Below are 14,354 nucleotides of genomic sequence, written 5' to 3'. Positions count from 1 at the left end.
TTCCTCCACGCCGCTCCCTCTTTTACTGTGATAGCGTTTGTTCTATTTCTGTTGATTTCGATATCAAGATATTCACTATACTTCCTGGCCATTGTTTCACACCGCACTTCTTGTACATTCTCCTCTTACCCTTAGATAAATACCATCTATAATTAACAGCTTCCTTTATCAGTTTCTGTGGCAGAATTGCATCCTAACCCGACTCGTCCCTGGATATACATAAATAAAGCCATAAGTATGAGCTGGTGTCTGAAGGGACATTGATTTGTCTTCTTGGCGTCTGACAGGGTTAAAACCGTAAATCCTACACCAGTAATCTGTAGTCTGGAGATGAGACGTCAGTGGGCACTCTGTCTGTGTGTGTGTGTGTGTATCACTGTGTAAATATGAATGTGTAGAAAATTAAATGTAAACATGTGCTGTGTGCAAATCAGATGCATGTCTAAACCATATTTACATTCTGCTTCCGAGGCTTAATCTCCTTTTACCTGATATATGTGTATCTCTTGTATCTATTTCATTGAAAGCGTTTAGTGCGTGTCGGCATAATCATGTTTACCAATTCATAATTCATATTTGTGAGCTGTTGAAAGCCTGTAATGTTTGCACGGAAACCCTCAACTACAATGTCACCAAAGGCTGCGATTAACAAAAATTTCAATTTCAAGTTGGCATGTTGCGTAACATGACGTCCGCCTGTTTCTCAATTACTCATCACATTACTTGTTGGCAGGTTAATAATAAGCACGAGAGTAATGGTAGGTTAAAAGCTGACATCTGCAAAAAAAAATCAGACTCATGCTATCACAATGTTAAAATCCAGTCACAAACCATGGCCACCGCAAGCGTGTCCCATCACTTGTAAGTGTCCCCTGGAAACAATGCTGTTGTGTTACCAGTATTTGATTCATAATCTTTTTTATATTTACTTGTGTTTTCTTAAAATTGTAATACCTTGAGCTCTCAGGCCCACTGCCGTATTGATCCCTCATCAGAATAGCACAACGACAACTGCATGGTCTTCTTTTGCCTGCTGTTGCACGGTAGTCAAAACTCCAATTATTTCTGCTAACCATTCTAGCCCTATGTTGAATTGCCAGGTTAGCATGCTGTGTTTCCTAATATGAAACCATACATAGCGAGGATTCTAATCAGCCACTATCTCACACTGCCCTCGCCCGCCCCCATTCTCTCCCTCCGTGCTTGTTAACCAATGCCGGGTGGCGTGTATGACCATGTGGTGACCTGTTGTGCGGCACTGCGCAGTAATATCACCCTCTGTGTGATAATATAGAATACCACATCATATCACAAGGTACAGACCTTTTTATTTCTTGCTCATCTCTCCCTCCCTCCCTCGCTCTCTGTCAGCTTCCCTGTCTGTCCATCTCTGTTGGCTATAATCCCTGTTGCCTGCGTTGTGGCGATAGATCTCGCCTCTCAGCCAGCCACTCAAACAAGTTATCTCACCTCAGAGGTGCTACGCTATCTGGCATCTCACAGTCAATGAGGCGTACCACTTCAATCACACACATCTAGAGTGCGTCTAAACACACACACTCACTCCCCCCCCTCCCGTCCTCCCTGTCTCACTTTCTCTTCTTCTTTTTCTTATCTGCCCTCCAGTCGGCCTACAGAGGATCTCCGGTCAGTGTTCTTCATGTTACTGCACCTACACTAAAGGACCTAGGATAGCTAGGGTCAGGAATATCTTCATCCAGTAGTGCTGAGGATTATACACATGTTGTTAATTTATTGTAAACATATGTGCGAGGAATATGTGTCTTTTAATCACCATGTATGAGATTATAGTGAAGATTAAGTGGATAGACTGGAATCTGGAATGATTGGTTCCTGTTATGAGATATTGAAATCGTGGATATTGTATTGTGACGCAGATCAAGCTGGTCAACATCAACTCCACAGACATTGTTGACGGACGACCATCGATCGTACTGGGGCTGGTGTGGACCATCATCCTTTATTTCCAGGTAACATTACCGTCAGTTAATTTACACAAGGTCCATTTGTCAAATGAAATGAGCATAATTCACCATATCATTGTTTTAAAGATTCTATCAGAAGAAAGTTGGTGCTGACTAAGTTTTATGTTGTGACTCCAAATTTACAACACAAAGAGTCAGCATGGTCCTACCTCTAAACGGAACTATATCAAATTAAATCCTATAAGAAATATGCCAGAGACTAGATCGGTTTAATGTCGTAAAACGGAAATAGTTAAAGATTTTAAATGAAGCAAATGTCCTAAGCTCTAAAATATATTTAATCATTGATGTTTCACATTCGTGTCATTGGTTTTTCTTAGATGTGAACAGAGAAACTTATAAATAGATCAACCGTGCAGAGAAATACATCTTGGAAAAGCTGCCCAGCTGGCAACGCAGAAGTCTAATAAAACATTCTGGGACTGCTGTCCCAAGAGATGCACATATTTTGATTATTTTTGCACACATGGCTGATATTATGTCGGGTCGGTGTTGATAAATATTTCATTATTTTACAATTTAATCGTACTTCTATGTAGGTCCAGGTACAGAATTCAATATTTATGGGTAAGCAACATTTCCCAGTGAACAAAAAACACTGAGCTGGCCAGTGAAGAGCAAATGGTTTTATTCTTCTAAGACTACAACACGATGAGTTAAGTAATGGGGAGTAGGTTTTCTAAGCAGGGTCATAAAGTCCAGTAATAAAGCAGATGAAAACTTCAAGTTGAGTGATTCACATTTTTAGCCACCGTGTATCAATGAAGTACGTCAGATGCAAAAAACTAAGTTTTATCAGTAAACAAAAGTGTAAATAGATGTGATGGCTTGACTGGTCCCATTATCCTGTTCCCTACAGATAGAGGAGTTAACCAGTAGCCTCGCAGCTCTCCAGGCCAGCAGCACCTCCTCACTGGACAGCTCCACCAGCAGCACCGACACATCCAGCCCGCCTGTCAAAAGGAGACCCCCCCCACCTCAGGGTGGAGCCAGGAAGGCCTTGCTGAGATGGGTCCAGCAGACAGCCACCAAGTATGTGGCCTACCTTTTAACAGCAATCAAATACTGTGTAGTCTATGTACTGTAGGTATTGTGTTTTCTTTGCACGCTGTGACCTTGTGATCTTCTTGTCTCGGCCAGACGCTTGGGCCTGGAGGTGAAGGACTTTGGCCCCAGCTGGCGCACAGGTTTGGCATTCTTCGCGGTCATCAACTCCCTCCGGCCCAATCTCGTGGACATGGAGCGTGTATCGAGGAGGCCCAACTGTGAGAACCTGCAGGAAGCCTTTTTATTGGCCGAAACGGAGTTGGGCATTCCACAGCTTCTGGACCCAGAAGGTAAACAACATTTCCTAGAGACCTCTTCATTAAGTTGATGGAAACTGAGTTAAACAGGTCTTGGGTCACAGCCAACCACATACTTGCAGCATCACAGGTTAAGTCAAGTTAATTTGTCTTTTTCCTTTTTCCTCTGATCTTTGATATGAAGCAACAATGTGACCTTTGTGAAATTATAAAACCCACATATGCTATTTAGTAGAAAACAATGTAAACCATGTTTTACTCAAAGAATAAGACATAACCCCCCCATGCATCAGGAGCTTCTCATCACAGAGAGCTGGGGTTTTCTCTGGAATACAGTAATGGAATAGTGGATATCTATCAGAGCATCATATTTGCACCCCAGTGTCAGTGCCAAGTGCCATCTGTGCTCCTTCACGCCCGCCCCTCAGAATGAACTCTGACGAATCAAGCTTGACATCAGGGTAATTAGGCTCCATTAGAATATGAGATTCAGCGTGGCGGAACCTCCAAAGCAAACCTGGACACCGATCGGAAGAGCCGAGGGTTTGTTTTCATTCAAGGTGCCGCTCGGCTGTTCCACAATAAAATATGTCAGTCAAACGTCCATTATTTTGTTTGAGAACGATCAGAGGAATTATATTCCATCCTCTCTATTTGTCTGAGCTACATCTGGTTCTATTTCAATTTGTCTCTTCATTTGGATTTGTCAACTTATTTCAATACCGTCTACGCTCTCTCTATTTCCATTCCTTGTATATATACAGTACATATTTGTATATTTTCACCCTATTTCATCATTTTTGTAGCTTCTACATCAGAATTTTGAATCAGGCTGCCTCATCTTGATTTGACTTTTGATGGCAATTATTCCATTCCCTCATCAGACGTTGATGTGGACAAACCGGATGAGAAATCCATTATGACATATGTAGCCCAGTTCCTGAAGCATCCTCCTGACCAGAAGCAGGGCGACGCATACAGCCTGCCAGACGAAGAGGTAACTGTCAGATTCACGTCAGTCACTGTCTTCTCTCTGTCTGCATCCTAAATGTTCTGTCTTTCTCTTTAAATGTCAGTCAAGTGTTCCAGTCCACAGCCGTGACACGTATACAGAAGATACTTTCTCTTTTCTTATTAGTGTTTTAGTGAAATCTGCACAGCTGGCTACTTGCAAATATTGTTTGTTGCTTGCTTCAGCCTATGTGAGTGCAAGATGAAGAGGCTTCCCTCATGTTCCGTTAAAGTAAAACCCATTGCATTTGCAGGGATGTGAATTATGCATAATTAAAACTGAATGGACTCAAAAATGTCCCGATGCTGTAGCGTCCACCGCTCTGCTACTCAAAGAAGTAATAATAATTTGACTTGTCACGTGACTCGGGTCTGGCTGTGTGTTGCTTGATTTGTCTCTCCTCTTTGTGTACCTCTCTCTCTGTCTCCTGCTGTGTCTCCTTGACTTTCTCCTCCTGCTGTGTCTGTGTGGTGACTGCTTCCCTGTGGTTGTTTTGCTGGCCTCGGCCCCGCAGCTCGGTCTTGCTCCTCGCGATATAGAGGAAATGTTAGAGGTAGGTTATATAGTAACTTAAGGTCCCAGGGGCAGGTTTTCCATCCATTTTTTCCCCCCAAAGCCCAATTCACTTAGCACCCATGCACATTCATGGTTTCCATAAAAATTTGATTAGCGCTTATTTTTGTGGCTCCTCTATTGAATTACAGTACAGCTGTGTGCTGTACAGTGCATGGGTGAGATTAAACATTGTTGTCTCCATGTCAAAATAGAGCCAGTATGCTAATGTTGGCTGTCTATCTTACCTGATGGGATATTCCTGCCGCAGGGTTCCGGTGCCATGATAACAAAAGGAAGTCCAGTATAGCAAGATGTGATATTACCATTTATTAATGTTTCCTACTATACTGCTATGGCTCCTGGTTCCATTAGCATGACAATGGAAGCCTAGGGCAGCAGCAGTGTGCTTTGATACAGCCTCTTTGATGGAAAGCTTGCAAATAGAGTTTGCCTCTTTTTAAGGTTAACAGTGTCAGAAGCTGAGATGTAGAGCTGCGCTAACCACACCTGCCTGTGTCACATCGTGTCTCACAGCGCTGATAAGGCTTTCTGTGGTGGCTTTGTTTCACACCCGCTTTGCTCTATGTTGTCGGTTCTTGTTTACGTGCAAATGTTTGTCGTGAATATTTTCTTTCACTGAAAGAAGATCAGTTGGCTGTTGTGTTATCACATAAAAACAAGTGTTTTCTTTTTGAATAAAAAAAGGCAACTGAATCTATGGTTATAAAATTATTATTAGAAGTTTTGATGTACGATAGATTATATGGGATTATGAGAATAAAATAATAATGTAATATGTCGTAATTGAGAAAAAGTCATGTTATTTCTGAAGCAGAGTTGTAATTTTATTGGAGAAAAAGTCGTAACTACATGAGAAAAAAGTAGTAATTTCCTGAAATAAAAGCCATAATATTAGAAGAATAAAGAAAATACATTATTTAGGGTTAAATATCAAGGAGAACCTGTCCTTGCTATGGTGCCTTTCATTCTGGATCCAAAATCTTGAACCAATCTCATTGTTTCTTGAGCAACTGCAGAATCTCCTTGAATATCAGGGAGATATAACCAACAACAAACCTGCTCCGCAAAAGAAGCAACTTCGTCCAGGTCTGCGTGGTTCTCTCTTCTGAATAGACAAGAAAACCACAGAGACATTTAAAAGTAAGGATACTTAAAACATATGTGAAAAATATACTAAACTATAATTTAACAAGATGCTCCACATTCATTTGGACTGACCTGTGGCCCAAAATTACTAACTTTAATCTCATCAAATTTGGACTTTATTCCTGAAATACTAGAATTTCTGTCCCTTTAAGTGGCCCTAAAACTCTGCCCGGTGTTGAGTACAATATGACAAATAATAAACTTCTTTCTGTCAAAATCATCTTAATCTTTTTTAAAGTATGAGCTTTTTACAGGAGCCAATTGGAAGTGACACAACTGAGCAGACAGAGGCTGAAACTGAATAAACGATCATACAAGCTTTTGAGTGGCACAGCATTAAAGTCATGGTTATTTAAACTCCAATGAAATGTTAGCAGGGGGTCTTAGACAAAGTACCCAGTGTAAGCCGAGGTTTTTTTGGCAGCTTTGGGTTTTTTGACATTTCGTCCCACAGGGAGACACAGAGGATTAGGAGAATGTGTTAAATAGTACATGCTCTGCCCCTTCCTTCACCCTCTTCCTCCTTCCATCCTTTCATCAAACCCTCAAACATCACTTTGGTTAATTACTTTCTCCCTTCGTCTTCTTGCATTATTTGTTTTTTTTCCATCCCCCTTCCCACTTTAACATATCCATCTTCCCACATGTCGCTCACCTCCTCTCCTCCACCTCCTAGCGAGAGCAGCGGAAGAGCCTGAGGGAGCTCAAGATGTGGCTCGACCAGCTGGAGAGAGACGTAACACAGACTCAGGAGACCGAGGGCAATCTCGCTCAACAGTACCAGGTTAGTGTCTGGGTGCATGGCTGTGTGTGTGTGTGTGTGTGTGTGTGTGTGTGCGTGTGTGTGTGTGCATGCTGTTTAAACACACGGGCACAGACGCTCTTATTAAGCTCAATCGGTGGCACTACACTGTGGGAATCCGACGGCAGCCGTCATACTGTCAGTCAATCTGGCTTATTCCAGCAAGCCTGGGGACACATTCCATATCCAACAGCGTGCGGGGTATCCCTGTTTCTGAGTCTGAAAGAGGGACAACGTTCATCTGTATGAATCTGAACTGATTTCATCTCATGTTTGTTCTCAGCTGTTCAAGAGTCTACGTGTCCAGTTGGAGATGAGGAGGAAGCTGGTGGACGGAGCTTTACAGTCCACTCAGAGAGACGGGATTCTGACTGTGGATCAGGCTCTGGTCAAACAAGCCTGGGAAAGGGTCTCCAACAGGGTGAGAGAAGCAACTGTGGACATTTACCATGGCCTCTGTTCACTATTAATCAATTTAAACCAACTATGACACAAAGGCAGTGCATCGGATGTGCTTTTGCCGTTTGGGATCACCAGTTTACATCTGCATTGAATGTGCTTACACTCTTTTCCTACATTTCAGCTCCTGGACTGGCATCTGCAGCTGGACAGGTCTCTCCCCGCTCCTCTGGACACGGTGGGGGCCTGGCTGCACGAGGCTGAAGGAGCCCTGCGACAAGAGATCGTCGTCCAGCAAGCGCACGACGTGACGGCTAAGACCGTCCACAGAGCTCTGGAGCAGCACAAGGTTAGCCTGGAGTGATCAAATACAGAAAAAAACGTTTGTTCTGACTGTGTGTTGTTCTGTGTGCTCATGTTTTCTGTCTTTACGCTGTGCAGGATGTGTTGAAGAGTCTGAAGAGTCACCAGCAGGTCTTCCAGAGGATTCATAAGGACAGAAGTGTTGATGGAGTCCCTGTTCCCCCGGACCAGCTCCAGGACATGGCAGAGAGGTGGGAAAGACACACACCAGTCTCTCTTGGAAGTCTGGCAATTACAGCCCAGAATATTATATTTCACTTCTTTTTTTCCCAGAATAAGCTGAAGGTCTGATTCTTGTGTAAACTTTGTCTTTTTCAGGATAAACTTTATCTCCACATCCTCTACCGTCCACTTGGCTAAGATGGAATTCCTGGAGAACAAACACAACATGCAGGCCTTCCTCTCTCTGGCCGAGACCAAGCTCAAATCGTGGATCATCAAATATGGGCGACAGGAGTCTGTGGAACTGATGCTCGACAACTATGTCGTAAGCTCAGACTTTGATTAATTCACTACATCCAGATCTGCTGAAATGTTTGGAAAGTTTAATTATAGGTTTATTATTAGATACCAGTCATACTGTTATTAAGTAAACCCGCTATATAGTCAATTAGTTTTATTGCTGTATATCCATTATTATGTTGTTGTCATTATTGTCCTAACATCTCTCTCATCTCTGTTCTGATCAGTCATTTGTGGAGAAGCAACGTTTCTTTGAAAATTACGAGGCGTTCTTCCAGTCCCTGAAGCAGTCTACAGAGGCCTACGTCAAAGCTGACAGCTCAGGTGAGAGGATCATATGTTTATAGTCAATTCAACATGTGATATTAACAATAACCACCATTGAGGTTAACTCTTAAATGTACCTTTAACCTTTATCCACCTATTGACTAGGATAACTGCTCTCTTAATTGTTCAGTCGTCCTCTTTTACTCAATAAGAAACTGCACACAAGGTTCAGGTCAGAAAGAGGGTACACACTCCATTACTTATTGCATTATAGGCCCTTCTTATCATCTGCAGCAACTGTAAAAACCAAGGCTGAGCCGGGAAGCTGTGTAACTGATGGAGATATCCACTCTGACGTTCTTGGACACTGACTGAGGGTGAACTGTCCCTGCTCTTTATAAGACGGATGTCAAGAGGCATTACAACAACGATTAGTGCTATAGAATATATCCACATCTCACAAATAAAGGAAAGGCTTGGAGTTGGTGATCCAGCTGTTAACTGGGTTTTGATATCCTATGGCTTAGAAGTCATCTTTCTCCTGAAACCTTTCACTACACCTGCAATATACAGACATTGCATGGGAAAAAATACAGTATGTGTTTTTATTAGCAGCACCCAAGAGCTTACCTGGTTAAGCTGGCCCTATGTATGGAGGCTTGTGGCCACAGGTTTAGTTCTGACCTTGGCCTTTGCTTTGTCTTCCCTGCTCTCTCACTCCCTCACTCTCTCTCTCTTTCTGGCTTAAAGTCTCTCCTGTGATTAAAGGATCATGGAATATCATCCAAATCGCATTAAGTCCCAATAATGCAATAAAGCAGCGCTGCTCATCGATTGGGATCATTCCACTCACTGGTCTCATACATCAGGAAATATTAAATGCACAGGATATCTCGGTATACGCTGGATGATGGTGTAGAGGGTTAGATATATATTGCCTGTTAGCCAACACTAACTGCATTCTGTGCTTTGAATGTTGTTATTCATCTGAAACTGATTGGATACCTCCACAGTGTATAAATATTTCCCAATTGTGTGCTACATCTAGAGTTTATTTTCCGCTGTCCACAGCTCAGTAACCAGTGAGGCTCCTGTCTGGTTTTACAGCCTGGTGGTAGAGGCGGGGGGGGGAGTCTGCAGGCTACAGCTAAATGAGGTTCCTCCACTCTTAGCTCTCAGTGGGGAATACGACCCCATTTGCTAGTTGGGGGCTGCTCCACTTCCGCGCGTCTCTGGGCGCAAACTGAGCTTGATTTTTGGTTTCGGGGTTGTGTCGCCGTAGGGTATGCAGAGCAGAGGAAGTGAGATGTGGCGAGAAATCAGCACATCGTGAGGCTCGATTGGCTGATCAAGCAAATTTAACACACCCTCACCGCCACACAGGGAGGAGCCCTGCAGGTAGTTAGCACCATGGGCTCTGAGTGGCTGCATAAGAGAACATATGGATGTTTTTAAAGGCTCAGTTTGAGGTAATAGTAGGGACGGACGGACAGGGAAAAAAGGCCACTGCACTTGTTGCTTCTGATTGAGGATGGCTATTTGTGTTTGGTGGCTTCATTTATCAGCTGCACACTGGCTGACAGCAATTTGTGGTACAGGACTTCTGAGACTGGAGAGCTCACTCTGAGGAAATGAAACACACAAGCAAATAGAATCCATCTGCTTGAAGTGATTTTCAGGGTCAGAGAGTTGTGCATAAACATGTGGCTCAAACCGTTGGCTATTTGTCTGTTGTTTCCATGGTTGGTTACTTTTCCCAAACAGCGCCCACAATATCATGTTATAGTATTTGTAAATGCTCAAATGTTGGTTACATGATATCATGGGTTGACCTCATAAGAGGTAGCCTAGGGGATATACCGGGTGTTCTGCAACAAGAAGGTTGCTGGTTCGAATCCCACTCTTTCCCATCTGCATGCCTAAGTGTCCTTGGCAAGATATTGAACCCCTAAAATGACTCCTCAGAAATGTAAAACATAAAAATGTAAGTTGCTTTGGACAAAAGCCTCAGCTAAATGACATGTAATGTAATATGAGTGGTCTTATCTTTCAATTAATTTATTATTATCCTGTAAAGATCAATATCCTGTACCTGTGTATAAGTCATATTTTAGCTGGAGTAACTGCAGGAAGTAAGTAAATCAGAGATAATACTGGTTCTAGCAGTGGGTCTGTTTTTTACTGACTGTCCCTGTCTTTGTCATTAAAGTTGATGTATCTCTCCTGCAGTGGAGGAGGGCGAGGCGGGGGTGCGCAGGTTCATGCGGGAGGTGGTGACCCAGTGGAGGAGTCTGTCCATGGAGCTGCGCAGCGTGAGGAGCATGCTGGAGGAGGTGCTGTCCAACTGGGAGAGGTACAGCTCCACGGTGGCCTCCTTACAGGCCTGGCTGGAGGACGCGGAGGAAGCCCTGAGCCAGCCGGAAAACACTAAAAGGGTGAGAGAGTGACTCTTGATATTCTGAAAAACCCAATCATATACTTCAGAGTGTTTATCTTTAAGAGTCCCATCATACAAGCATCAATCTAATGGACTCGAGTGCCTCAGAGAAATTGCAAATAAAATGCATGTCAGCCCAGTTTCAAGAATCCAGTTTGCATAAGTAGGAATTCTATTAGCAGTCTCCACTCATGTATCAAATGATCTCCTTGACTCACAACGAGCCACTAAGGATGTTCCAGTTGTCGCATTCCCATGGTTACCTCCGATTCACATCCCCACCCAGGAGCAGACAGCTAATTACCCCAGTTCTTTATTGTCCTTCCTATGAATCCCTTTCTTTGTTTCTTTTTTTTTTTTTTTTTGATGAGCCGTCTTTGTTTCTTTCTTTGACACTGCGTCTTTGTTTTGTTCTTTGTTTCTCTTACATTTCTTTGTGTCTGCCTGTCTTCCAGGAGTTTTTCAGGAATCTCAGCCACTGGATGGATCAGCATTCAACCATGAATGACTCCGGGAACTTCCTCATTGAAACGTGTGATGAGACCGTGTCGCTTGATCTCAAGCAGCAACTGCTTCTGTTGAATGGACGGTGGAGAGACCTCTTCCTCAAAGTCAAACAGGTAACAAACAAAAAAAAAACACAACAACTAATAAGATACTGTAAATGATACAAAACACAGAATTAGGTAAAATGGTATTAGATTTAAAAAGCACAGGACACATTTTTTTTGTTATGGCTTGGCATTGATAGACTTCCTGTATACTCTTTCTTTGGCTGCAGTACGCGAGAGAGGATGAGTTGGAGAAGTGGAGGAAAGACCACCTGAAGGCTGCGTTGGCCCTGAAAGTGCTGCTGGACTCAGCAGACATCAAACTCAATGCCCCCGTTCAAGTGTCTTTCCTCAATGTCAGAGGCTTCCTACAGGACGTGGAGGTGAGTGTAAATAACCGCTGTAATATCAGCATCATAAGTGTAGCACAATATACACTTATTACCAGGGACAGCTGCCCAGCTCAACATATCCCTGACAGTGAGGTAGATCAGTAGTTAATTAACATTTGTACAGTAATGAAGCAGTGGTCTGAGATCAAATTGGACGTCACAGCATGTCTTGACATTTAGGAACACCTGTAGCACATTCACACATTATGCAGAAACATCTATTCCACTTATCCTCAGAGGGTCACAGGGGGCTGGAGCCATTTCCCGTTAAGGTTGGATTAACCCTGAGCAGCATAATGCAGAGATGACAAAAAAGAACCCATTTCCAATTGTTTTTACTTTTGAGTGACCACACATTCTTTAACTTACGAGTTATTGAAAGTTTTATGTCAATGCTGTGCTGTAGTCAGAGCTGCAAAATACCTGTTTTTGAGTTTTTACTGCCTTAAGCAGTTTGGATGCCCAGATATTACATTGAACCATGTGTAAGCTGACCCCTTGGTTCCACGTCTCATCTCAGAATACCAAGCAAAAGGTTGTCGCCATGGAGACACATTACAAGTTGGCAGCCCGCAGTGCTCAGCTCCTCGCCAAGGATGCACCGCAGGACGAGGCTGCCAGGGTCAATGCCACTATGACAACAGCCAAAAGTCAGCTGAGCAAGGTACGCACCCTTTGAGGCTAAAACCTGAGAGGGACAGTGGTATGAAATCCATCTCAACACACAAGACCTTTTAAATATCCTGATAAAACCTTTTATGTCACTGCTCAGTAGCTCGTGTTCTTTCTCTGCAGGTGCGAGAGCGATGCCCCGCCCTAGTGAGGGAGTGTCATGTCCTTCTGCCCCTGTTGGAGGAGATGGAGAAACACATCACGGCTTTCTACCAAGCCCTGGAGCGAGCCAGTCGCATCACTGCTGCTGCAAGAGACCCGGACTCACAGGCGCAGGCCCAGCACAAACAAAAGTGGCAGGTCAGACCTGATAACGTGATAACAATGCAAAGATTTCACATAAACAGTTACCAGGCAGCATCCATCTCTTAAACCTGGGGAGTCCGACGCTATGATTGACGTTTTTTTTTAATGCTAATGATTTTGCCTTTATATAGCTTTGTATAGCTTTACATCTCAGCACAACATTGTCTATATGACCAGAAAATGTATGGTATTGGACCAAAAAACAGATAAGACACCTCATATGTTTTGATCAAGATGGTGTGATCGGTGACACATTAGTTAATTTTGTAGTTTTGGACGTGTTCATCCAGTTAGTTTTGCTGCAGAATGATCATATAGCTCATGGTGGATATATCAGTTATTAGAAAATTTTCCCTTTCAAATAAGTGAATCAGATCCTCTGATTAAAGTGAGGAATTGTCTTGATCTCAAGATTTGTCTCACGTGTTGAATTTTATATTCGAAAGGAATGATTGTAAATAAGCTTTTTGTCTCTGCTCAAATCTTTCCTGATCATCATGAATATTCATCTTTGCCTTTACAACCTGTTATCAGCTGATATTTATTAAAAGAGTTGAAGGATATAAGCAGACTATTATCAATGCATATTTGTTTCTGCGCTGTTTCATACATTTCTTTAGGATTTACTGAACCAGCAGCAAAACTGTAAAAGATGTCAATCTGTGATCGAGAGGAATCACCACACCCTGCACAGGACGCTCTCCAACAGTAAGGTGCTCCGGATCTTCGACCTGTCACTGCTGCAGAAGAGAGTGGCAGAAATACAGAGCTCAGCACAGGTGAGCATCAAACACACGTGTAGAACTAAACAGATCAGAATACCACATTGTGATTACTGTACACACAACGGGGATAATACTAATGAGATTACAAGAAAATCCAAACCCCTCCAGGAGGCAACGCTGCACAGAGCACCTCACGTGACTTGTTATTCTATTGCTTCATGTAACACAAATACACCAATTAAACAATAATACCCAAGGAACCAGTTGCAGTCACTGCTTCATCCTGCCGCTCCTCTTAGGCTTTGTTGAAGGAGGTCGGGGACTGGAGACGGCAGGAGGAGGCCAACAACTGCCTGAGGAGGAGGTTTGAGGAATCCCACGAAGAGCTGGAGAAAGTGCTGAAGAGAGCTCAGGGCTGCTTGAGGGAGACCGGAGATGCTGAGGAGCTACTGAAGAAACACACTGTAAGCTAACATGCAACCTCTATAAATAGAGAAGGTACACAGGGCGTAGGATTACTATTACCTAAATGTATATTTTAGCGGAGCAGTAAACAGACGGAAACTCTCATGGATTATTTATGTAAACTCAAAATTTGCTTTTGTAAATGCAGGATTTTTTCGGCCACCTGGATCAGCGCATGCTGAGCGTGTTCCTGAAGGCGTGTGACGAGCTGACTGACATCCTGCCACAGGAGGAACAGCAGGGGCTGCAAGAAACAGTCCGCCGGCTGCACAAACACTGGAAGGTCAGGGGTCACCATGCCTTAACACACTCACTAATTACTGCAGGTGTCCTGAGGCGCATTGCTGTTGCTTCATTAACTCAACCAGGATGACCCTTGGCTTTGATGGAGTTTCCTCCTCTGTGGTTCCAATTAACCTTAACTAGTTAGATTAAAATGCCAGCTCTAAGTGTTTACTCGCAGTTTCCC

General features: G+C 43.2%; 1 protein-coding gene across 1 annotated transcript in view; it reads left to right on the top strand.

Moving 5' to 3' along the window:
- syne1a (spectrin repeat containing, nuclear envelope 1a) overlaps positions 1 to 14,354 on the top strand; it is a 121,221-nt gene that overhangs the window by 21,465 nt on the left and 85,402 nt on the right. Inside the window, exons 5-22 of the mRNA XM_053445893.1 lie at positions 1,899 to 1,991; positions 2,866 to 3,038; positions 3,147 to 3,343; positions 4,195 to 4,307; positions 6,721 to 6,828; positions 7,130 to 7,267; positions 7,430 to 7,594; positions 7,687 to 7,799; positions 7,927 to 8,095; positions 8,298 to 8,394; positions 10,567 to 10,772; positions 11,230 to 11,394; positions 11,556 to 11,708; positions 12,238 to 12,381; positions 12,513 to 12,689; positions 13,316 to 13,474; positions 13,720 to 13,884; positions 14,034 to 14,168. Coding sequence (XP_053301868.1) covers positions 1,899 to 1,991; positions 2,866 to 3,038; positions 3,147 to 3,343; positions 4,195 to 4,307; positions 6,721 to 6,828; positions 7,130 to 7,267; positions 7,430 to 7,594; positions 7,687 to 7,799; positions 7,927 to 8,095; positions 8,298 to 8,394; positions 10,567 to 10,772; positions 11,230 to 11,394; positions 11,556 to 11,708; positions 12,238 to 12,381; positions 12,513 to 12,689; positions 13,316 to 13,474; positions 13,720 to 13,884; positions 14,034 to 14,168 — 2,670 coding nt within the window. The remainder of the gene's footprint in view (positions 1 to 1,898; positions 1,992 to 2,865; positions 3,039 to 3,146; positions 3,344 to 4,194; positions 4,308 to 6,720; positions 6,829 to 7,129; positions 7,268 to 7,429; positions 7,595 to 7,686; positions 7,800 to 7,926; positions 8,096 to 8,297; positions 8,395 to 10,566; positions 10,773 to 11,229; positions 11,395 to 11,555; positions 11,709 to 12,237; positions 12,382 to 12,512; positions 12,690 to 13,315; positions 13,475 to 13,719; positions 13,885 to 14,033; positions 14,169 to 14,354) is intronic.

This window comes from Pleuronectes platessa, chromosome 17 (assembly GCF_947347685.1).
Source record: "Pleuronectes platessa chromosome 17, fPlePla1.1, whole genome shotgun sequence".
Taxonomy (NCBI): Eukaryota; Metazoa; Chordata; class Actinopteri; order Pleuronectiformes; family Pleuronectidae; genus Pleuronectes; species Pleuronectes platessa.
The sequence above is the reverse complement of the archived record's forward strand: the minus strand, read 5'-3'. Positions and strand labels throughout refer to the sequence as shown.